This window comes from Silene latifolia, unplaced genomic scaffold, assembly GCF_048544455.1.
Source record: "Silene latifolia isolate original U9 population unplaced genomic scaffold, ASM4854445v1 scaffold_438, whole genome shotgun sequence".
Lineage (NCBI taxonomy): Eukaryota > Viridiplantae > Streptophyta > Magnoliopsida > Caryophyllales > Caryophyllaceae > Silene > Silene latifolia.
In genome coordinates, this window is record NW_027413358.1 from 53,281 (window position 1) to 79,023 (window position 25,743).

Here is a 25,743-nt window from a genome sequence, read left to right on the forward strand (position 1 = left end):
GGTCTCCCTAAAATAATAGGGGTGTGTGCATCTTCGGGGATATCTAAGACGACAAAATCAACGGGAATAAAGAACTTCCCGATCTGAACAGGTACGTCTTCTACTATACCTAATGGCCGTGATAGACTACGGTCGGCCATCTGGACAGTCATGTTGGTGCAACTCAGTTTTGTCAAACCAAGTCTCTTAGCCAGAGACAAAGGTAAGACACTTACGCTAGCGCCTAAATCACATAGCGCATTATCAATCAATTGCATACCGATATGACACGGAATTGAGAAATTACCCGGGTCTGATTGCTTAGGGGTAACTTATTTTGAAATAGGGTGACCCCACCTCGATCAAAGCTACGGTCTCACTTGTCATTAATAGTCCTCTTACGTGCTAAAATTTCTTTCATAAATTTTAAATAAGAGGGTACCTTAAAGACAATTCGATGAACGGCACGGAGACTTCCAAGCTTTTCAAAAGTTCGACAAATTTGCCAAACTGTTGATTAACTTTGGTATTCTGCAGCCGCCTCGGGAAGGGAACCGTGATTGGTATCTCGAGTCCCTTGTTTCTCGCTTCCAATGTATCTCCGGGAGCAAGTTCAAGTATCCTTTGGCGCTTCTTACCTCTCGAACGAGGTCTTTCGGTGATTTCTCGCTTAAACGAGCACTAGCAGGCTCTCGTATAAGCTTCCAGTCATCAATACCACTCGATCGATCAACTTCTTGATCGATCGAGCGGTTTCTTCTTCAACAATGATCGATCGAGCAAAGTTTCTACTCGATCGACCAATCTCATCATCTGCTTCACTCGATCGAGTAGGAATTCTACTCGATCGACCGATCTGTTCCTCTGTTCACTCGATCGAGTGGAAAAATCACTCGATCGACCACTATCATCCTCAGTCGCTCGATCGAACACCGTCTTGATCGATCGAGTAGTTCCTTTGTCGTGAGCCCTTTTTCTCGACAAGGTACTCGCATTCACCATCGTAATGGCTTCCCTAGGGTCCGATTTCTTCATACGGTCCCTCATAAGAAAGACCGCTTCTCAATTCTATCAAGTTTACCGTCTCATGTCGATTCTTCTCATTTTGAGTCGGTAATTGACCCGACTTTCTCGAGGATTGATTTGCAGCAAGTTGGGCAACTTGAGTCTCAAGTGCCTTAAATGACGCGTTTTGCTGTTGATTTTGTTGATCATTCAGCTGCAATTGCTTCGATATGGCTTGTATCATGGACTTAAGCTCACCCATTTCACTCACCCCACTAGAAGAGGATGTACCTTGGTTAAGAGGGTTGAAAGAAGGAGGCTTCTGATAGCCCTGTTGATTCTTGTGTGGGGGAATATACGGCTGATGCGGAGGGGCAGTGGGATTGAGTACATTCTGACTACTCCACCTCAAATTGGGGTGGACATTCGGCTCGTAGTAATCGTTGTTCGCCGCTGTAGTGTTGAAAGGCGGCGCATTGCTCAAAAGGACTGGGACAATGATCTGAGACATGCCCCTCTCCTCCACATCTTCTACAGACGAAAGGACCGTCTGTCATAGCATTAACCTGATACATCCCTCCCTTGGAAGCTCCTCCTAGCTCATACTTGTCAAACCTTGCAGTGAGAGCTTCAAGCGCAGCGACAGAAGAAGATTCAACAGACTCTTCTTTGATTTCTCTCGAGTTCCCATATTGACCTTATGGATGGCCAAATCATCTATGATCTTCCACCCCTTGGTTGCTCCCAAGTTTTCAAAGAATCGACCATTGGTGCAAAGCATCCAAAATAGCCCTCGATCGTCATACGAGACCATTATAGAAATGATTGCACAAGCTCCATTTTTCGAAACCATGGTGCGGTATGGTACGCACTAGCTTCTTAAATCGAACTCATGCTTCGTGAAAGTTCTCGTCAGGCCCTTGTTTGAAGCTCGTTATCTGAGCTCTAATGGCAATAGTCCTCGATGCAGAAAAATACTTCTTATAGAACGCTAAAGCCAATGAATTCCAATCAGTTATGCCGTGAGCCGCTCGGTCCAAATCCCTATACCACTCCTTGCAAAGATCGCGAGTGAGAAGATGAACATGGTTTCTTTTATCGATCCCATTGTCACGCCGCAGTGGAGGTATGGAGCGAGCAATAATCAATAAAAGTCTCCATGTGCTTCGCCGCATCCTCGTTCGCAGCCCCACCGAATCGATTCTTCTCAACCATATTAAGGTAAGAAGGTTTCGGCTCGAATTTCTGGCATCCCTGGTAGCTCGAACCCCTTGTAAAGATCCTCGTTTGTGGCTTCAGAATGACGGCAATGGTCGCTTCTTCGGCCATTTCGGGAAAGTCTGGAAAAATAACGGTTTCAAGCGATGAATTGGAAATCGGAGAAGATGGTGGATTGTCCTCGAACAGTTCGTTCTCGTAAAAGCTGGAATGAGAACTAGGTTCTTCCAACTGTTGGTCTTGAAATAATCTCCTCTTTACGTGCAAAGATCTTTCAATCTCAGGATCGAATGGTAGTAGTGGACCACCTGCGACTGCGCATAAGAAGAAACTACAACGAGAAAATAAGAATAGTCTAAGGAACGGGTGTCCCTTAGACTGAAAAGGACTAAAAATAAAGCAACTAATAAATTGAACAATTGCCTCCCCCAAGAACGGCGCCAAAATTTGACACGGCTATCGCAACCCTATCAAAGATAAAACCTAACGGTCTCAACTAAAATGTAGCAGAGAGAGCGTCGAGTATCGAATCCACGGGGAGGTAATGTAATTATAGCTGTCTATTTCTAACCCTATGGTAACAAATGGGGGTTTGTTTGAAATTGGTTCTAAACTACGAAGTTGAAAGGAAGAGAAATAAAATAAAGAGCGATAAAGAAAGGCAATAAAATACGATTAAACTATCAAGAAGAGGGGGACATGTCGGGATTTCGGTTCACTACGGTAGTCCAATAACTCATTTGTAAATGATTGAGACGAACTAATGTGAGACGGATGTTAAAAGGTCCTTTCGGTCCACTTTCTATCCTAAAATACCACTAACTTAACTTTCGTCCTCATTAGGGTAGTCTACTGTTTATAGCAGGCCTATTTAGTCCAATCTTTCGATCCAGGATTAATTTTAGCCTTGATTTAATGGTTGACATAGAAGCGTGCACTCAACTAGGTCGGGAATTACAGTTAAATTGCTATAGTGACAGAGTCTCGTGATTAATTCGTCTAATTCATCTACTAAATCGTCATCTTTCTACCGCAGATTCCCTAATCCCAACATGAAGGGAGTTTAGCTACTCATATCGGTAATTAAACTAAATGAGATAAATTTCAATGAGAAAACATAATGAATAAACAATAAATCGCAATAATGGAAATTAGGACAGAGGAAAATAAGAACACAAATGAGAAATTAAAGCAACAAATGATTATTATTAATAAAGGGAGGGAAAGGATTACAATCAATGCGAATCCGGCGTAAAGAACAACTGAATCCGAGCAATAATAACCCCAAAGCAAAGTAACAGTGAAAGGAATAAAGGAACGTAGTAAAGTTTTCAGTGGAGAGTTGATAATATGATCGATCATCCTAATTAACCTAGTAATCCGTGCTTAAATAGCAAACAAAACAAGTTTATGCGAAATAAAACATCACGCGGGCTAATTAAAGCCCAAACCCATAAAAATCACTCGATCGAGTGGATTAAACCACTCGATCGACCATCTTCTCAGCAAAAGTTACTCGATCGACCAAATGGTTACTCGATCGAGGACTCGGTCCTTGTGAAACTTACTCGATCGCGAGGAACAATTCGATCGACCATCGAAGTCTAGAAACCACTCGATCGACCAAAGCAAACAGCTCGATCGACTGATTTTGTCTTCATTTCAGCTCACGTCTTCACCCAAGTGTCTCGTAATGCGTGCCATGACGCTTCAAGTGCGATATCTCACTGGGACAATCCCGTCTCCTCTAAATGCATGCAAAAAGGACGAAAAGGAGTATGGTTCCACTACTTTCGCGATCATTCCTACAAAAAGGACAAAATACACCAAAGTAGCCAATTCGGGGCAAAATACCGTAAAAACAGTATAGAAATGCATAGAAATACGTGCTGAAATAGGCTAAAAAGACTATACATTAGGCACGTATCACCTACACTACAGGTCCCCTACATCTTAGCAAAAAGGTACTTAGCTACTCATGTGAATGATAATAACAACAAAGAATTTGATGAAAACTATAAAGGAAAACATGATTAAAATTATTAAGCAATAATAATGCAATAAAACAATTAAGGTTTTGGGATCTAACTAGCAATTCTAGACTAAATAAAGCAAATAAAGGTAAACTGTAAATTAAAGAACAAGAATTACCGTAGACTAGGAAAAATAAATAAGATCCGGAAGCAATGAATTTTATTAAGAATGCTCAAACTATGAATGTAAAGTATCGAATTATTGTAAAACTAAAATTCTAGATGGAACTTGAATGATAATGAATGCTAGATTTTTTTCAATCCTTATTCTGAAATAAGGGTTCACGTTATATAGGAGTTTAATGTGACTCTTATTTCCTAAAACCTAATTACAATTGGGCTTCTAATTCTCGTTCTTTTAATTTCACGTCAGAGTCGTGGTCTGGTCGATTGACCACTGAGAGCAGTCGATCGACCAAGGGTGCTGGTAGCTTCTGATCTGATTTATGAATCGTGCTCTGGTCGATAGACTAAGATAATCAGTCGATCGACTGCTTCAACAGGTACTTTGCTCCAAAAGCCTTATAAATTTGTCTTTCAGGCCTCGATGCGCGCACCAAGTTTGCTTCCCGAGTCTTTACTTTACGTCAGGTCCTATGCCTAATACTCGGGGACGGATTCGGCTCATTTTCCGCTGCATTCTTCCCATTTCTGCAATATTACACAAAAACACGAAAGTAGACGGAAATAGGGAAAATAGTAGCATAAACTACATAATTGAGCTCTGAAATGCGTGTAAAATAGGGTATAAAACATCATATTTAGGACACGCATCAATGTACGAGAACGGTTTGAACAAACAACCGTTCTTTATTGGAATCCTATATGCCCGCCAAATTAAAAATAACAAAGAGATCGGTTCCGCTATCAACCGTTCTTGAAGGGGTGTTCTCTTTGCCTTAAATTGTAGTAGTGAGTTGGAAAGGGAAGAGTGAGGTGAAACTTCGGGGACAAAGTTTATTTTAAGGGGGGAAGATTGTAATACTCCGTATTTAATAATTATATAATAATAATATTTTATTGTATTTAGCGAGTTATGTGGAGACGGAATAATATAATAATAATAAGATACATGTATTTATACATTCCATTTAACATACTACACTCACCTTATATACCCTTACCCACCATTACCAACCTTATCCTAACATAATCCACCAAAAATCCACAAAAGATAAGGGAGAAAAGAGAAAGAGAGAAGAAGGAGATTTCCGTCACCTCGCCTCGAGATCGTAAGGTAAACCGTATTATACTAGCCTTTATATTATTATTTTTATACCATTGTTTCACCCGCGACTTAGACCCGCTATGTGACCACCGTGACTGACCAGACAACCGTCGTTGACCACCCTAAGGACGGTTTGACCGAGAGTTTTAAGGGGTTTTTGTGGTCTTTGTAAACCGGTTTAGGGCAGGGATTTTTACCCTCCGTTCATGGCTAAACTAAGGTGGTGTTGGGTGGCTTTTATCGTGGGTTGGGTGGAAAGGGTGGAAAGGGTGATCAGTGGTGGTGGATATGGCGGCTATATGTGGCGGGAAAGGGGATAGAAATGAGGGATGTCGAGTTGTTGTTGTTGTTGTTGTTGTTGTTGTTGTGGTCGGGTGTGGGTAGAAGAGGGGGCTCGGGTCAAGTGGTGGTGAGGGATTCGGTCAGGCCGTGACCACCTCGGTGGTGGTGGCCCACGGTGGTGGCCGTGTATGGTGGTGTGTGTTGGGGTCGAGTTGTTGTTGGTGTTGTCATTTGTTGTTGTTATGGTTGCGGTTGTGGTGGTCTCCGGACGTGGCCCACCGTGGCTGGTGGTGGGGGCCACGATGGTGGCAATAGGTGGTGGTGGTGGTTGAGTTTGAGTCGGGTTTTGGGTAGTGTATAAGACGGGTTTAATTAGTCGTATTTTGTATAAATAAAATGGTATATTTATACGTATTTGTATATGTATTAGATTAGTATATTTATACGTATTTGTATACGTATTAGATTGGTATATTTATACGTATTTGTATTATTATCGTATTTTAGGAAATGGGTTTTGTGAGACGGTTTTACAAGACGTGCCTAGCATGTGTGACAGATTGCTTATACGGATTTGCTGTGAGGTAGGTTTATCCTACTCAGTTTTAATTGTTGCATTTATTTATAAAATGAGTCTTTTATCATTCATTTGCATCGAGTGCATCGGTAATTGGCATGTTATATGGTATATCGTATTTATTGTGTTGTCTTGTATGTCGGAGGACATGGTGGTTTGATTGGTTACCTATTTTGGAGACGTAAGACGGTTAGGAGACCGTCTTGCGCTTAAGTCGCCTCTTGGAGCTTTCCACTCCAAGAGGGATGTGCACATTAATGGCTTGAGTTACGGAGGGACTCGTGTGGTTAAGACACGACGTCTGGCAGGGGATCCGGTTGGCTGCCGAACCCGGTACGTCTGGGCGTGTCCCGGTACCTGTTTGTGGTTATCGGTATGTATGAGCGTGTCCCGATACCAGTGTTTTTGTCGGTATGTCTGGGCGTGTCCCGGTACCGTGGTGGTGGTTGTTGATGGTGGTTCATTCATATCATAGTCATGTTGTATGTTCACACACTCGAGTCGAGTCACACTTTATTTATTTAAATGAAACTGACGTTTGTTGTGTCTGTGTAATTGTCACCTATCTCTGGGGTGGCCTGTGTCGATCCATATGATATCCTTTGGTCATATGAGGAGCAGGTTAAGTACATGTTGTTTGGATAGTACGCGGGAGACGGGACGAGCTTGATGATATCACGAGACGAGTCTAATCGGCTAGAAGAGTATAGATGTCACGAGTTGTATTTTATTTATTCATTTGTTTACGTTTATGTAATTCATTAAACATTACATTAATAAAATGTTATTTTATTGAAGTTTTGAAACCCTACCTCGGAAAACCGAGATGGTAACGCTCCAATTATCTTGGCCGGATAGTTGGCGTGTTACACACCCGCCTACTTCCGAAGGTCTAACAATTTTAATTGCTTATTTGATCAAGAAAAAAGGTGACGACGATGCAACTTGCAATCCAATAAAAATCTAGGGATATTCTCTCGTGTACCCCTGAACTTTTTCGTTTTCTAAGATGTACCCCTCGTTTTTCATAAAAAACTTTGACCGACAATAATTCTCTATTAAGAGTTCAGAAAAAGGTAATTTTGTTTTTTCAAACCAATTATCTCGTCAAGGCCTTGAATTTGAAAAAAATCACCGTTTTTTGAATTCATAGCCGGTAATTATGGTTGGTCAACCCTTTTTTAACGAATAAACTTTGACCGACCATAATTCCCGACTACGAGTTGAGACATCGATGAATTCTTCTTCAAACTGAAGACCTCTTAAAAACGGTCAAGTTGAAAAAAAAGTTTATCGTATTCTGAACTTGTAGTCAAGAGTTATTGACAATCAAAATTTTTTTTGCACGAAAATAGGGGTACATCTTTGAAAATGAAAAAGGTGAGGGGTACACGAGAGAATATTCCAAAAAGCTATCACCGTTATCGCCTCCAATAGGGATGACTTCAAAAGAGGTAATGTTTTGGAGAATTTCATTATAAAAGAATTCCGCAATTAAATCCCATTTCCATCCAAACGGAACGACCCACATTTCCTCAACCTTCGCCTTAAGGAGACTTGGTGAAATTATCAAAGACGTAAAATTATCAAGTGGCATGTTAGTCGCCCAAAAATGCTTCCGCAATAGATTGTTTTTACTATTCTAATAGACGAGCTCATGCCTTTCTTTAACGTGTCAAGAGCCTCAACAACCCCTTTCCACATGTGTGTATCTACGTTTCGTGCCGATGTTCCCGTTTTAGGTTGTTATGTGTCCGTTTTCTTTTAGTTGGTTGTGTCTTTGTTTCCGTTTTCTAGTTTGGATGTAATCCGCTTCTCTTTCCAAAAAAAAAAAAAAGTGTATCTACTCGGATTGTTTGCAGGTCGTCGCTCAAATCTTGGATTTCATTCCGGTTACCATAGATACTAAAGTCACTGTAAGCAACATCTTAAGTGTAAGTTGTTATTTTCATTATCGTTCATTTTGTTATGTTCCTAGAAGTTGTAAAAAAATGGCTCATAGACTATGCTAGGCTAGCCGTTAATATGCAATCTCGTTTCTTTGTTCACCTGCCAAAAAAAAAAAAAAACAAACAAACCCTTTCCACACATTAACTAGCTTGCTTCGCCTTGAACATGTCGATATCACAACGTCCCTTACAATATTTGTGACGGAGAATTTTAACCCAAAGAGAATTAGGATCCGAAAATTCTCCATCCCAACTTTGCCATAAAATTTTAACTCCAAGTATTCCAGTCCATTCAACTCCATTAGGATCCGAAAATTCTCCATCCCAACTTTGCCATAAAAGCTATCTTAACTTGACTCATGGAACGGAGCCCAAGGCCCCATCGCCTTCTCGTTTGTTAGTTGTTACTACTTGCCGTTAATCTTGCATGTAAAACCGTATTACCAAAATGGACCGCAAGCAAAAGTACATGGTTTTTGTTGGGTAATTGAAATGAACAAAAATGAAATTGAGAAATACAGAGTGCGAAACCACCTGAACAAAAGTTCCCCCAAATCTAAATCAAATCCAAACTGCATTCATACAAAACACACCCAAAATCAACAGATCCAGAAATCCCCAAATCCGATCGCATTAATGAAACCCTAAATTACCTAAATCAATCTCACAATCTCTCTCACATGGCGGCATTTCAACTAAGCAAGTGAGAGAGAGATAGAAATAATAATAATAATTAAAACAAAATCAAGAAAAAATGGCGCGAATTTTCGAGTATTTCATAGTTTGTGGAATTGGTCCCGAAATTCGAACCCTAGATGAAGATAAAGGATTTCATGGGATGAGTTATAGGTACTTGCCGTCGCTTCTTGATCAATATCCTCCTCTTAATCACTCTCTTTATCCGCCTCCTCCGCCGCAACTCTCTACTGTAAGCTCTTTCTTATTCATTCTTCGCTTTTTCATGTCGTGCATTTGGTGGTTTATGTTATGGTGTTATTGCTGTGATGCTGTTTTAGGAGGTTAGAGAACATTGTGATTATGAGTTGAGGTAATTTGGTGATCTGCAGGCGTCGAACTAGCAATGCAATAGCGTAAACAGAAAAACCGAAGAAATGTCATATGCTAGCTCCCCATTGTGATAATGTGTTGAGGTATTGTGGTCTGCAGTGGCCGAACAAGGATTTGTAGTTAGGGGGCGACCTAGGCAATCATGTAAATAAAAAATCGTAAAGTTTCAGTATTGGTTTCGCCGCTGGTATGACCATTTTGATAAGGGACATTGTTGTATAGACTATAGACTATAGAGTAATAGGTTATTGTGGTTTGGAGGAGATTGGTGGAATTGGACTTTAGTGGTGAATTACTCGGACTTTTGTTGACATTTTTGTGGGTATTCAAAACTCTCTGTTGTGCCAGGGGGGGGGTTCCGCCACTGGTTTTTTGTTTCGAGTTTGAAATGTTATTGAAGCAGTTTTTTCTATGATCATCCTGGTAAGGGGCATTGTTGTATGGAGAGTAATTGGTTATTGGTTTGTACCCTCGTAGGAGATTGGTGGAATTTGATTTTAGTTGTGGATTACTTGGACATTTTTTACAATTTTGCTCTCTACTCGGGGATGACAATGTTAGCTACGCTACCTATTTTACTTGATGCAAGCGATTTGGGGATGCGAAACTCTGTGTGATGCCGCCTCCTCTTTACTTGGAAGATTATGGAGTCGTTTGGTTCACCATGGGAAGATAGAATTCTCGGGAAGATTAAATTAATGTGAAGTTGAAAATCATGTGAATTGTAGAAATCTTGTTTGGTTGGATGTGGGAACTTGAATTCATGTGGGAACCCCACTTACCTAGGGGGAACTAGGTAAGTGACTTCCTACATTATGTAGAAATTGGAGTTCCATAGGAAGTTCTACTTCCATGAATTGGGCAACCAAACAAACATTCATTTAGCTACTTCCCATGATTTTCCAATTCCTATGATTTTGGAAGGCAACCAAACAACCCCTATGTTAGCTATGTACCTATTTAGTTTTGTGCAAGCTTAATAGTAAAAGACAGGCTTATCCTATTAGACTCGTTTCATTATCTATCTATAAATCATATTTGGTCTGTTTTCTGCAATGTGTCTTCTATTTTAGTTGATCTGGGTCTTGCATAGGTGGATGACATGATTCCACGGCTCTGACAATTTCTATTTGGTCCCTACATCCCGTTTTCTGGGTGGGGGGAAGTTTGGTTGTAGGGGTTGTTATAATGAGTTGACATGGCTATAATTTTGATAAATATCATCCATCTCTTGGTGGGCAAGATGAAAATCTTGTTTCTTATAACTTGATTCTTCTTGCATGCCAATTCAGTGTGTTTTGCCGGCTGGAGTGGAGTTCTATGCGTCAGGATTTCATCGCAATGAGCCCTCAACATATCCTCGAACTTATCCTATCGTCTTAACAGGTATGTTTTCAAAGATGAAGCAAAATAATGAAAATAATTAGGCGCTTTCTCCTTATTATGGGCCCACAGCTGTTCTGGAACTTTTATCTTTATAGATTATTGGTACACTAGAGCTTTATACAAGCATATTTTGGTAAATTTTCTATGCTAGGCGACAGTTAGTTTAAGTCTATAAAATTATACGTTGCTATAATCTTTTCATCTTGTGTCCTTGCAGAGGGTGATGGTTCTAAAATATATGTCAGCTGTATTGCTTTCAGGGATCCTGTTGATGTTGATATTGTTGAAGCATATCGCATGCCATCTAATTTATATGCCGACAAGTGCATATGTCTTGTTTCACGTTTGCCGAGTTTTCAAGTTCTCCGTAATGCTCTCGAGGAGATCTTCGCACTTTGTTTTTCTTCTAATGGAAGCTGGTGAGCTTCCATGTTTTTATTTTGTTCTGTTTTCACAGTGAGGAATTGGTTTAGTAGCAGTAATTAGGATAAGCTTCCACACATGGTACAAAGTGCCCTTGCTTGGACATCAAGTAACTGAATTGATTTCCCTTATGTTATTTCCCATCATATCACACATTATAGATAAACTGTGATATTTTGAAATATTTGACCGTGACAACCGATGCTTTAAAAATAACAAAGATACCTTACTAATATATCTGTGACTTAATTTACACAACTGTTACTTTCCGAAAGAAATATTCTGGGGGGAGGGGGATTTGAAATTGAGGATGTATATGTGAAAAAAGAGGCCATAAAATAAAATGTAAACTACTACATTAAAAGTTAATTCAGAATTTAGATTTCAAGAATTTAACGAATATTATATTTGGTAAACTTTTCGAAATCACAGTTGCGTCAACCACAACCCTATCATTACATCTGCTACATATCGATACTGCAATTTCGCGACTGGTACTGTTACTGTAACGGATACCGTATAACCGTACCCTGCTTTAATCTTACTATCTCAAAGTTGAAACAAGGGCAAAAGAAAAAAGAACGTATCAATGGGTGCTATTTGGTTCTTATTCTGGATCCTTCAGCTGCGCAATCATTAGATAGCTTGTGCTTTTGTATGATGCTCAACCTGGATGGTTATTTGTGATAATTGTAGTAGAAGGAAGATAATTGGAGTAGGTTTCTCCATTTCTCATACTCTGCAATTAACGAACGCTAGCCCTTTTGTTTTCTAATGATGTCCTCAAAACTTCCACTATCTGTCAGCATGAGCTCAGCAGTCTTTGATATATCAAAGATCCGTTGTGATTTAAGTTGCTGAATTTCTGTATTCCAGCAAGCCATTATGGGATGTCATAGCCTGTACGGTGTCCAATGTACCTCTGCCCACACCAGGAAAAGATCGGGTGCTGTTTGCTATTGAGAGCTGCCTGATTTCTGTTGAGGCTCCACCTAAAGATGGGTTGCCACACGCTGATGTGAGAGTGCATCTATCTTTCTCTCTGCTTGCGTTTCATCTACCTCGTCTTGCTTATGCCTGTCTGCATATGTTTCAGATATCATTTCAGCCATTGGTGCAGTGTTTGGATGTTGACAACTTGCTAAAACTTTTCACTGCTGTACTGCTGGAAAGAAGAATCCTCCTCCGATCAAACAAGCAAGTACCTGTCGTTCTATTTTAAAATTCTCTCTTTGTTAGAAACAAACAAAGCCTCTTTCAGGCTAGGTCAAGGTTTTGAAGGATACATTATAGAAGACGATATGTTATTGAAGTTTGATGTCTGGTAGTCCTGCAGTAGCAGTTCATGTCTATGATTTTAACATTCAACATCCTTTTACAGGTATTCACTATTGACCCTTGTATCTGAAGCTCTTTGTCATCTTATTTATCCATTCCGGTGGCAGGTAATCATATATGTGAAACTCTATTGTATTTCCACCCATGTTTTCATATTACCTGGACAAACCAAAAGAAAGAATCTAAAAGGGGTGCAAAATTATGTTAGGATAGAGAGGCATTTGAGATATCTTTCTTATTCCCTTAATTTTGAGCTCTATTTGAGTCATCTGTCCTTTTTGGATGAAGGGACTGATTATTTTGCAATTTTTATATGCCTCAAAGACTCTATACTAACATTTTTCTTCTGGTGTTTGTCTGATGAAGCATGTCTACATCCCGTTACTATTTTTCAGTGGAGTTGACTATATTGATGCCCCAACGCCATACATGATGGGTCTCCATTCAGGTGTTGATACCACTGGCCTCTCAATGGATGGTGTAAGCTACCTAACTTAATAAGTTAATATCAATGCTTCAATCTTCTTGGTTTGTTACTGAAAACAAAGCAGATTTTTTTTTTTGCATTTGCTCTTACTGGATTTTAATGACTTGTGCAAATGCAAACAAAGCAGACACTCGTGCAAATGCAAATAATGTAAAACAAAGCATATCTACATTAGTTGCATTTGCTTTATTGGAATTTACATTAAGGGGGCAACACCCATGTACAAGAAGACACAAATGGGGTGACACTCGTATACAAAGGGTTACACTCTTAAGCTCTCAAGAGTTATCTTATCTACAAGATGAGAAAATTAATGTTCCAGTGACTGTTAATGGATAGATTATGTGGCACTTGTGCTATTTTTTTTTGTATAAACTATGGTTGTGAGTTTGTGACTGTCCATATTATTGTCAGGTGGTTATTGTGGACCTTGAATGCAATTGCATCACCACTTCAGAGGATATACCTCCTATACCAGAGCCGGAGCTTACAGCTTTTCGTGATGAGATATTAGAACTACTGAGTCCTAACGTGATTGGAATAGACCAGCTAAAGGCCGGCTTTGGAAGATCATCTGAGCTGTATTGGAGATTTGCTGGCAAGCCATGGTCAGAAGAGCATAATCTTCAACTTAGGTAAATTGCATACTTAAAAAAAGTGATGATGAACAGTTTCAGTGTGGGTGACTTGTTCAATTATTGTAAAGATAAATCACTGTGATTGTGAATTCTGACTGTGGTAACTTGTTACACTGATACAAAAGGAGGAATTGATGGGGTACTTTTTCATCTTGTTATTGTGAACATTTCCTCTAGTAGCTCTTGTTTTGCAGCATGCTGTTGGATGCTTGTTTTATTGTAAATTATGCCTTGACTCTCTGAATATTTAGTGAGAATAATTGTGATGAATCATTTGAGTTGAATCTTCACAACTGTGGTCCTTGCCAATTGGTCCACTAATAAGTGATTATTAATCAGATATATAGCTAGCCTTGCTAGCCTTTTGCATTAATCTCCTTTTTACGTCATTCGGACATTGGATCACAAATTCTATGACTGAACGCTGTCTTAAATCATTATATAGCTTAAAGCAGAATTGGTTGACCAGATATAATTTCTTGCGCAGGCTGATATTTCTGAAGTTCTTTGCATCTATCTTAGCTGGGTACCGAAACTTTATAGTATGTATCTGATTACTCTTGATACTTGTTGCATGACATGTCACTATAGGCCGACTAGGGTGATGACATTATGTGTGTAGTTGTTTGACATATGTTTCTTTGACAGGAAAATACTGCAACCAATGTGTTCAACTCTCAAGCATTCTTGAAAAAACGTTCTCGATTAAGTAATCAACCCTCAGATCCAATGGTGAGATAAAAAAGTTATGCGTTGTGCTTTCGTTGTGTTTTTCTCTTCCTCAAAGGACGATGTTTTTCCTCCTTGTTTGACTTTTACAGTCTTAAGGATTGAAAAAAAAAGAAAGACTCAATCAATCTATCTAATTTATCTTTTAACTAAAAATGAAGGATGAAGCAAAGCTAAAAATACCCTTGAAAGCACCAAATAGTTTAATGAGTTTTATCTCTTGCAAAGCTAAGAACACCACCCTTTGCAAATTCTGACAAAAAAATCTTAAAGTTGAATTTGTCTCTATGTTAAACGTCAATTTTTGGTCACAGATAACACAATTTTTGGATACTCAAGGTTTCTTGGACTTTCTTGAAAGATGCTTTGATAATAACACCACCAATCTTCTTGACAAGCTTCAAGATGCTATTGGCAGAGGGCAGGACCCTATGTCTATATTGCCAGCTCCTCTGGCAGAACCTGAAATTATCACGATTTCAGATGTTGGCGATGGATCTGAAGGTAATTTCATTCCCTTCTTTGTTCATTGAGATCTAATAAATTTTGAATTGATAAGTAGAGAAATTGGTAGTTTGTGTGAGACAAATTCCTAAGCCAGTGCTTCTTTCTGAGCAGCAGTAACTGGTGCCAGACATACATATGACAGGTTCCCTTCAAATTCCCGGACAGAAGAGCAGGAAGGTAAGAGGAAACAGATTTTGGCTACAGTCAATGGAGCTCTTGATATCTCAACCAAACTTACGTTGGATCGCACTGAAAGTCTAAGTCCACGGGAAAGAGCTGTGAGTTTTATTTACTCATTTTTCTGCAATCAGCTGATATCAAATTTCCCCCCTCCCTCAATAAAGTATCAGAAGAGTAAGATGATGCTCAACAAATCAATGCAGTTAGGAAAAATGTCTGAAGTTAATTGTAACTTTTCTTATTAAGACTATTTTTTTCTTTTCTTGTGGCGCGGGGTTACTTGAAGGATGATATCTCTTGAGCACTTTTTGCAAACTTCCCATCACTGGAAGATGGGTAAATAGTAAATTCAAGTAATTAAATGGCTACAACATTTCACATGAAGATGTATGCTTCCTGGTTAATGGATTCGCTCAAACCCCAGCGAATCCTGAACTGATTCTCACGTATTTCGTATTTGTGTTATGATGTATTATGATATTTGGTTTAAAGGCATCATATTACAGCGTAATAGTTGCGTACTGTGTATGCATATTATGTGTTCCTATTGGGGCTTACTACGAATCAGGCAAACTATGCTTATTTAGCTTTCTAGCCCCTTGGTCTTTATTACAACATCAACAATGCTGGATAAGGGTGATTGAAATTTGAAAGTAATATGGAGCTATGGGTCCTGGTCTTTCATGGCAAGGCCACATTTAACCATTCTTCCTCATTGTAACAATCAATATCAAAATAATATGATTAGATTAAGAAGCAGCAATTTGTGTCTATTATATTAATGTATAAGCTGTCCTCATAGTATTGTTTCCTCCTTTTCCAGGCCGAGCGGGAACGGATGGTTTTGGACATAAAAGTGAAGTTGCAGGTCTGTTCTAATTTGAGAATTCTATTAGTTTCTCAGAACTTGAAGCTTGCAAATTCTATATATTACATATCTCTTAGTATGCAGTAGAATCAATGAATCATTTCCATTTTTCTTAATATTTAAATAATTAAATCTAAGAATTTAACCTGAATAAACCATGTGACTGGCTCACTCTTATCCTCTTCTCAAACACTTCAGCTATGGCACTTCCTTCAATGCGATCCTTTCGAATCGGGTTTCTTGAAAATGGTGCTTCTTAAATTTAATTGTAGATGAATATGCCCTGCTTAAGTAATCATAGCCAGTAGCATTGTACACGGTCTTAAAATTTTTCTTAAACAGGAGAGGGCTGATTTTGTTTGTGTAGGTTCTAATATTGTTATTTTGTGCTTGTGCTGAATTGAGTGGATTTTTTCCCCTTTAAATGTGGGATCTCATTCTCTGTTTTTCCAGCATTTTGGGGAAGCCATAGTTACTCAAACAATATATGTTTATATATTGTGAGCAGGGTTTGTGGCTACGTCTTTTAAAACTAGGGGCAACTGAAGATCCTCTGTCCTCATTTGAATACGGAACTATTCTTGGTAAACGTTTTATGGCTTTTCTGTTTATTCTCGCAACTTTTGATTGTAGTTGAAGATTAATTGTTTTTTTCCGTGTTTTTGCAGCTCTTATTGAATCTGATGCAGATGGAATTGGTGGTAGCGGGTTTGTTGAATGTATAAGGGAGCATATACATACTGTATGTGTATTTTGTTGTGTAAACTGCTTGTTTCTGTTTTGCTAAAACTGCAGAATCTTCACAAGACTCTTGTCATGCAGGGTTGGAATTGTCAATTGACTGAAGAACAGTTTATTGCTGTCAAAGAGCTGGTAATATTTACATACCTAAATGTGAAGTGTCAAGCTTTCTCCTTAGACTATAATTTTAATTATGAAAGAAGTAGCCAAGGCCCTTATATGGATAAGTGGATAACATGCTTGGATAGGTTCAATGACATTGGAAAAAGTCTCCAAAAGACACCTTATAGGTGCTTTGAAGTGTGATCTGATATGCACTGAGCATTGTGATTCTTAGTATTTTTTTTGTTTTTCTTCTTCGGCCTTTCTTTGGATTCACCATTCATTTAAATAATTTTGGTAGCTCTATGCTTATCCTATTTTTTTTTCCTGGCTCAAATTCAGTTGAAAACTGCAATTACTCTTGCCTCTTCACGTAATGACTTGTCAACTGTTAGAGATGCACTTGAAGTGTCAGCTGAAATATATAAGAAGGATGCCAATCATGTTTCTGATTGTGTTCAACGTCATCTTATTTCTCTATCCATTTGGGACGAGTTGAAGTAAGTTTCCAGTATCATCTTTCTAACACAGTTTTATCATTGTCATGCCTCTCAATTTTGTTGTACTTTTCAAGCTTACAATTCTAAAGGATTTTAATGCCATTCTAACCGTGTGACTTTTTTTTTTCACCTGATCTTCTGTGTTGTATTCATGTGAATGACTCTATTACTCAGGACATACCTTTGTTTTGTTTCCTTCCTCATTACTTCAATTACTGGTCGCTGTCTTTATTTAGGCCTAATGCGGGACGCACCCCCTCCCACATAATTTTTACAGAAGATATCTGCCACCCAGCAACGTTAATACAAAACAACCCTTTGGGAGCATTGTTCATTGTAATGCTAAAGACCAGAAGTACCTTCATGTGAGATAGGCAGTTCTGGAAGTTTGCTTCCTTTGGCATTTGGCAGAACATGTTTAGCGCCTTCATGTAATTGTATTTTATTGTAATTTTCTTCGTTTTTTTTTTTTTTTGTTTAGGTTCTGGGAAGGATATTTTGAGTATCTAATGGAGCAGACAGTCAACAAGTAAGGAGTTACTCTTCTCGCGTTGGCTGAATTTTCATTACGTGCGGATTTTTTATTTTATTTTTGACTCCGTGATTGAGGTTTGGTCTTCAATATTGGTGAAAATCTCGTGACAGAATCTCATGCGCTAATGTGTGTATATATATGATGGTGCATTCAGACATTTTCTTCTACGAACAAATTTAAGTACCATGTGTTACAAATACGAATGCTGATATTTCGTCTGTCTCCCCAAATTGACAATTTATCAAAAGGAGACTTGGAAGATATCAGACGGAGCTCTATGTTTCCCCTATAGCAAATGGTTAGGTGATTTGGACCACCATAATTATGAATTTGGTCCTCCATATTTGAAAAGTCTCCTGTCATGCAAAATAGCTCAAGTGGAAACAATGGCATTTCAAGCCTTTTTATTTTTTTTTATTTTTTATTTTAAAGATCATATATCCTGTTATTCTTATATGCCTTTTCTTCAGGTCATCAAATTATGCTACTCTTGTTATGGCACAGTTAATCGTAATGTCTTCACACATGGTACTTTTCAACTCTCATTAAATGCCCTTTTTATGTGTACTGCTGAGTCTGGTAAATAACTAAATATGTTTCTTGGCTTAGTGTAGGCTGGATTGGGGCTTCCCGAGACTGATTCTTGGCTTATAATTGAAACCATAGCTGAGAAGAACAACCTTGGCTATAAGCAATTTGTAAGTATTTAACAGCTTGCATTTGACTTGCAAATTTCTGATGCAATGAATAATTATGCCTAAAAATGTGTAAATGGGAATGCACCAAAATAAGTAAGAAGTATTATTAGTGGTATATGCCTTTCGAATCTGATGATGTAAACAGAAATATACACAGCAAGTTGGACTGTTGCAAACCTTTCGTTTCAGTTTTAGTCGGTGAGCACCGAGGTCCTGCAGTCCTGCTGAAATAAGAGGGAGAGCAAGTTATAGTTATCAGAGGTGTTTAATCTCTTTTAGAGGGTGTCATTACCTTACAAAAAGAATTATTATGAACAATTTAGGATTAATCTTTGGACACCATAAGCTGATGTAGCTTAGCAGGTTAAGTCATTAGAGGTGGTAGTTATGAGTTATGACCCAGGATAGGTTCGAATTGTGTCAGCATCAAAATTAAATAGCCCTTGTAGCTCCCTCCCAAAAAATGCCATGTTATTATATAATGCCTTCAGTTTAGCCTTAGGTAAATGTCAAGTAATTATATACTCCCTCCTATTCTATATATTCTTCCCTATTTCCTAAAACGGATTATTCAGGTTTTCTTCCCCTTTCTTATTTTGGAAACTTTTACTCTTATTTTATTCATTTCTCTCTCCTATCACCAAACCCCACCCAACACTTTTACTCATATTTTATTACTTTTCTTAAAGTTTTGGCCCCACCATTCCTTATTTAACTCATAATTATTCATCACTCTCTCCAATCACCAAACTCCACCCAACTTTTTACTCTTATTTTATTACTCTCCTTAATTCCCGTGCCCATAAACAAGGGGAAGAATACATAGAATTGGAGGGAGTAATACCCTTAGCATGTTACTTATATGTGAATCAGGTCATATCGAGTACTAATTATAAGTATAAAAATTGGTCATTTCTGTAAATGGTGTATAGTAAGCAAAAATATCATGTTTCAACATCATATAATATCTTAGTTTTGTACCGTACACGACAGCTTTTGCTCAAAAGTGACGCATTTCACAGTAATTTGGTATCGTACAGGCGTACAGCTACATGCCCAATCTACTCTCTATTTCTTTAAACATCCAAAAATTCCATAGAACATCATCATCACTCCACTGCCTAAAGGGCTCACACAAATTGCGGGGTAGAGAGTAGAGGCCAGAGGGTGGGATGTACACAACCTTAGCCCTATGCTAGCAACACAGAGAGGTTGTTTCCGAATGACCCTTATTAAAAATTTGTGACTAGAATTGTATCAAATGCTGCTTTACAATTAAAAGAAGTACAGTAATTTAGTGAGCCAATTTGCTTTATTCTATTGTAATCCAGAACCAATGAATAATGAGTCTTTGGCTACATTGGAAATAGAAACATATTTAGAAATTCCATATGAAAAAGATTAATCTACCCAATATTTTGGAGTGACTTAAAAAAATCTCGATGTGAAATGAGAATTAAAGAATCATATGATTTTTTTAGTTTAGTGTACACAGCAACAATATTACACCATTGCCTCCAACGTTCCCACATCGTGGTGTTGAAAAACACAGAATAAAGGCTTTTCCGTTGACCTATGATTAAAATTATGTTAAAATTTACGTTGCCTAAATACTTATTCGTAATACAAGAAGTGTAGACCTTTTAGTGACTCTAGAGTATACAACATTATCTTAGTGGTTGAGGGCTCCCGCAAAAGGCGGGGCTGCGTGGCATATAAGTTGAGCTTGAGTGGAATACAAAACGAGTTCTAATTATATACATTTCAATATATTGTGAATTAACCGTGGGCGGTGGGTGACTCAATTTTCAAACGTAATGTTCGCTAGGCCCCATTCATTTGTTTCTTTTATTATTTATTAAAATGGAAAGGTTGCATCGTCATTTCCTCAATTATAGCCCCCTTTCCCATCACTGGGCTAATGCTGTAAAATGTGAACACGTCATCATCATTTCCGCGATGATCTAGAGAAGCTTCCAGTCGAGCAGTGTATATAAGGGAGGGGAGGATGAATGGAATCGGTTCTCTCATATATTCTTGCAGGCACTGGGGTAATGTTGTGGTGGAATGAGGGACACTAATATGCTACCTCGTCTAGAAAGGACAAAGGGGGTTTGAGAGTCATTTTGATATAATTCATTATGGTGAAAAGCCTGATGAAACAAGGGTATTTTGCTCCAATGGAACTAGATGGTCAATTTAAATTGTGAAATTAGTAGATTTCCTTTGATCTCACTAGTGATTATTTTTACACTCTTTAGTCCATATTTTTTGCATTTCTGGAATCCTTTTGCATTGATGGTTGGATCTCTTGACCACTCTGCTATCTTTTTCTCTTTAAAAAAATTATGATTTTCCGGGGGTCCTGTTGGTGGTCACTCGTTTCATTTTTCTTCAAAGATGGTATATTCTCTTGTTTAACCAAATGTCAAAAGTTGTATATGTCTTCCCGTTTTTATTCTTATTAACCATGTTGCACATTGGCTGGTTTGTCCTAGATACAACTAAGAGGGTATTTATCACATATCCACCAACTACGATTTTCATACTGGGGAGTAGCTGCTTCAAAAGCTCAATCCTTGGCATCTTATGGGTTGCAATCTCCACTCCCTCACGAGGGTGCATCTGATATTCAACAACCTGCCGAGGCAGCTAGTGTTGGCAGAAGCTGGGTTCAGAGCATGTTCAGCAGGGATTCATCATTGAGAGCTCACTCATTTACTCGTGTTCGTAGCGGAGTATTAGGTACACCTAAAATACATAAAGAGGATTGTATTGCTATAAAATCTCCAGTTCTCCACTCCCTCTCACGTACCTTCCATATTCTATATGAACAAAAATTAAGCACTAGGTATAGAAATACAAATATTTGTGTTTTTTCTTTTCCTGCACCACAATGATATAATGACATTTATCCTTGACCTGAAAAAATCAAACAATATTGGTACATCAGCTTCTACTTAATTCTTGTATCAAATACGAACGTGGAAGGTCTTTGTTAATTGGAGGGAGTTTTTCACACACACACACACACACTCTAAACGTACTACTGACTGTGTCTTAAATATTCAGCTGCAAATGAAGATGGAAGTCCTAATAAACAAGATCAAGCAGGGCAGAAAAAACTCCAAACTAATGTACGCGTTCTTAGAGGCCATAATGGTGCAATTACTGCTTTGCACTGTGTCACAAGAAAAGAGGTGTGGGATCTTGTTGGTGATCGTGAGGATGCTGGTTTCTTCATTAGTGGAAGCACAGATTGTCTGGTATGCCATCGTTGCAATGATTCATCGTTCTTTCCTTTTCAAACCTCTTTATACTTCTGTACAGTGTCATTTAGTTATAGTGTTTTCTGAAAGTAACAAGGGATGAAGGGCCTAAGCAGGCAGAAGATTCTCTGGCAATTTGTTGTACATTACATAGACTTCTTTGGCCAGATAGGAACTCCCATATCCTTTCGGGAACATCCTGATCATTGAATATATTGTGGTGTGTATAACCTACTTAGCCACTTGTTGGGCTCAAGCTGCAAGGGGGTGGGTGGTTTGGAACAATCTTCTTGGGAAGATTTATTATCCTCCCAGGTTCTCATCATAAATTCTAATTATATGTAGTGAACTTGTAGTGTACTGGTGCTGAGCGCTTTTCGCACCTTCTATCATGGTTTGGAACCTTATATAGTTTTATCAGCATGAAATATCTTCCTGACTGTTTGGCCTCTCCTTTGACTCTTTCCTCATGACATGGCGTAGCGTAGCAAACAGGTCTACTGCTTGCTTTATAAGGAGGCTACAAAATTTGGTTGCATTGATTCTCCCATTTGAAATTATTTATTATATCAGCTTTCTGGTATTAGGCTTTTAACTTATTGCTGTGCGCCTGTGCACATGATAAGCTGGTTCTTGTTCACCCATACAATAGGACAACTTGTTTGTACAGTTTCAAATCGCAAACACGATGCTCTAGATTTGAATTGTGTGATTAAACTTTCATAAATTTTTGAACTCATTGATGGATGCTCTTCTTTCATGTTAAAACAATCCAGGTTAAGATATGGGATCCAAGTGTTCGTGGCTCTGAACTTCGGGCGACTTTACAAGGCCATACCGGGTATGTACTGCATCCAAATACTTGGGTTTCGTGACACACTACTTTTTGGATTTTATTATTCTCGACTACTTATCTCAAAGCAATACTGTCATCTTCATAGTTTGTCTCAAGTAACTGTAGATGTTATTTCTCAAAGATTAAGATGTTTTAGTTTAAGAGACTGATGAAAAGGAACTTTAGTGATGTCCTGATCAAATTAAAACTTGTGAGATTCTGTTGGCTAATGACTTTACCAACATTTTTTTTTACTATTATGCTTCATTTCTAGGCCTGTTCGGGCAATAAGTTCTGATCGGGGAAAGGTAGTATCAGGATCAGATGATCTATCTATCTTGGTGTGGGATAAACAAACATATCAACTTCGAGAAGAGCTTAAGGGGCACAATGGACCAATCAACTCTGTCCGCATGCTTTCAGGGGAACGCGTCCTTTCATCATCTCATGATGGCACCTTAAAGATGTGGGATGTGAGGACCGACAAGTGTGTGGCAACTGTCGGCCGTTGCTCAAGTGCAGTCCTTTGTATGGAATACGACGACACCACCGGAGTTCTGGCTGCTGCTGGACGGGATTCGATTGCATACTTGTGGGACATACGTGCTGGTCGACAAATGCACAAGCTCTTGGGCCACTCAAAGTGGATCCGATCTATCAGAATGGTTGGAGACACTTTAATAACCGGTAGCGATGATTGGACCGCTCGGATGTGGTCTGTTTCCCGTGGCACATGTGATGCCGTCCTAGCTTGCCATGCAGGGCCCGTTCAGTGCGTCGAGTATTCAATATTGGAGAAGGGGATAATTACGGGCTCAACCGATGGGTTACTTCGGTTCTGGGAAAATACTGATGGAAGTATAAGGTGTATTAAGAATGTGACACTACATTCCGCGCCTATATTGTCTATTAGTGCTAGCGAGCACTGGCTTGGTATTGGGGCTGCTGATAACTCATTGTCTTTGTTCAACCGCCCTCAAGAAAGGCTAGGTGGGTTTTCTAGCTCAGGCTCGAAAGTGTCAGGGTGGCAGCTTTATAGAACACCCCTGAAATCTGCTGCTGTAGTCAGATGTGTGGCTTTGGACCTCGAGAGGAAGAGAATTTGCACCGGTGGTCGGAATGGAGTTGTTCGACTGTGGGATGCTACTATCAATATCTGACCTATTTGTGACTTGTCCCATCGTATGCTTTTAGCCAACTTGACTCAAGTCCTCGTACGTTGGAACAGGGGTTATGGATCCGAACCCCGATCGTCAGCTGAGATCACATCACAAAGGTTTTTGACATAATCCGAATATTCTGATTCAGGCTCTGAACCAAAGATTTGACCATATGGACACGGGTCTGAGGTCTATGCTGTCATTTCACTATTTGAGTGTAGATATACCCAAGAGACTAAGGCGTGCCTTTGAGTATATAAGGAGTCCATTGTAGATGCTGGTAGTAGCTGTATCACCTGTATGTATGTGTTTTTATTTCTGATTTCCCTCAATTTGATGGTTTATACTTTCCTGACCTGTATTAACTCTCAAGTCTCAACCTGGTTTGGAGCAATTCAGAGTGTTCTGGGAACATGTTCAGATCTTCATGGGTTTTTAATATATTTTTATTGATATAATCAATTACCGATTCATTAGTTCTCAAGAAAAACGACTGTTGGTGTGTGTTGACTGTTGACCATTCGTTTCCTCTGGCGTCAACATTATTTAATGTACATTATCGAAAATGACATTGGTCAGGGTCTTAAGGTAATGGTTATATATGTACCAAGCTCCGTGGCTCTGGGCTAAATCAAGAGGCGGAAAGGAAAAACCGATGGTGATCAATGATGATGGTTAAGCGATGAAACTGTCGCTGCTCTTTCTTTCCATCCAAATCCATCCATCTAAATTGATTTAGCAGTCATTGAAATAGCAAATAAGGTAATACAAAGGTGGTACTGGTGACAGGTGAGGCAACACATGCTAGGATGAAAACGACTGTAAATCACAACCTTCTTATACAAATGTCTTAATGTTCAATAAAGAAGACTCCCCGGTATCACTCCCCAAACGTCCTTACTCGTTGCTGATACGACCTCAACGCCTCAATAAAATCAGCTTCCTTGAAATCAGGTGCATAGGTTTTGCAGAAGTACAACTCAGTTTGGTTCAACTGCCAAATCAAATAGTTGCTGACCCGAATGCGCCCACCAGTTCGAATCAGCAGGTCCGGGTTTGGCGCACGAGACGGGCCGGTCCATAACTCTTTCTCCATTAGCTCCTCATCAATCTCTTCAGGATCGATTGCCCCTTCCTTTACCTTTTCACAAAGGCTTCTTGTCGCTTGTGCGATCTCTCTTGTACCTCCGTAACACAATGCAAACATCAACTCCAGTTTTGTGTTGTTTTTCGTCACCTCTTCTACGTTCTTGATTGTGGCTTGTAGGTACTCGGGTAGCGCGGACTTCTCCCCGATCATCCAGAGTTTTATCCCTTTCCTGATCATTCATATGTTGTGTATTAATGAAATTGGTACATTGTATTTTTAGTATGCCCGCCGTATATATAAAATTAGATGCAAGTATAATTGCAATAAAAATAATCCTTAAGAGGTAAATGTATTACTCTTTCGGTTTTAGTCAAATGTTTACATTTATTTTTAAACAAATAATAAAGTATTTTTTTTGTACGCCTTAGTATCGTCTCTACATTGTCTTTTGTAGAGCACTATAACAATCTCCAAGTTTTATCATTTTTAAGAATTTTTGTAATGAATCCAAAATATTGATTGAAGTCGACAAGTCGAAATCGCTATATCAACAAAAATGAGGACAATATAAATAAAACAGGATAGTAATACCTTTTAATGTTGTCTAAGTTGTCATCCAAATACGTCTGAAGTTGCCGAAATAGTAGCTCATTGGCTTCCTGCATTTTAAGAAAACAAATACCAAGTACTCCTTCTGTCTTAGTCAATTGTTAACGGAATATTATTTGGACTTTTGCATGTTTGTCAACGCTAATCTCATTTCGTTAATATCTTTACTTTAAGCATTTTAAGGAATTGTTATCATTTGTTTCATAGTTTTGATAATCAAATAAAAAAAATTTCACATGACTATATTTTATGTTATATATTAAAAGTTATTTTAAGGAATTAACTTTCCACTAGTTTTAGCCTTATATT

The 25,743-nt window shown here is 38.7% G+C and overlaps 2 protein-coding genes across 3 annotated transcripts; one reads left to right on the top strand and one right to left on the bottom strand.

Annotated features, from left to right (window-relative positions):
* The first annotated feature begins 8,637 nt into the window (after positions 1–8,637).
* On the top strand, positions 8,638–24,197 carry LOC141639546 (DENN domain and WD repeat-containing protein SCD1). 2 transcript variants are annotated; one of them, XM_074448648.1, is made up of 24 exons: positions 8,638–9,199; positions 10,632–10,725; positions 10,943–11,144; positions 12,025–12,166; positions 12,245–12,345; positions 12,530–12,593; positions 12,853–12,966; positions 13,388–13,608; positions 14,099–14,153; positions 14,260–14,343; positions 14,655–14,844; positions 14,959–15,125; positions 15,851–15,895; positions 16,404–16,479; positions 16,564–16,637; positions 16,718–16,768; positions 17,081–17,238; positions 17,720–17,767; positions 18,244–18,301; positions 18,388–18,471; positions 20,970–21,216; positions 21,544–21,737; positions 22,517–22,581; positions 22,850–24,197. In XM_074448648.1, exons 1-24 carry the CDS (start codon positions 9,026–9,028, stop codon positions 23,733–23,735), a joined length of 3,594 nt encoding a protein of 1,197 aa, XP_074304749.1. In that variant the 5' UTR covers positions 8,638–9,025; the 3' UTR covers positions 23,736–24,197. The 2 variants fall into 2 exon arrangements, with proteins under 2 accessions (XP_074304749.1, XP_074304750.1); XM_074448649.1 differs by having other exon boundaries at positions 8,699–9,199; positions 14,962–15,125.
* A 418-nt stretch (positions 24,198–24,615) lies between these two features.
* LOC141639548 (dehydrodolichyl diphosphate synthase 2-like) lies at positions 24,616–25,484 on the bottom strand (the record flags this gene model as incomplete). The annotated part of the gene is made up of 2 exons (XM_074448651.1): positions 24,616–25,054; positions 25,417–25,484. Coding segments are annotated over 2 exons (507 nt in total), but the record flags the coding sequence as incomplete, so codon positions are not given.
* Between the last annotated feature and the right edge of the window lie 259 nt (positions 25,485–25,743).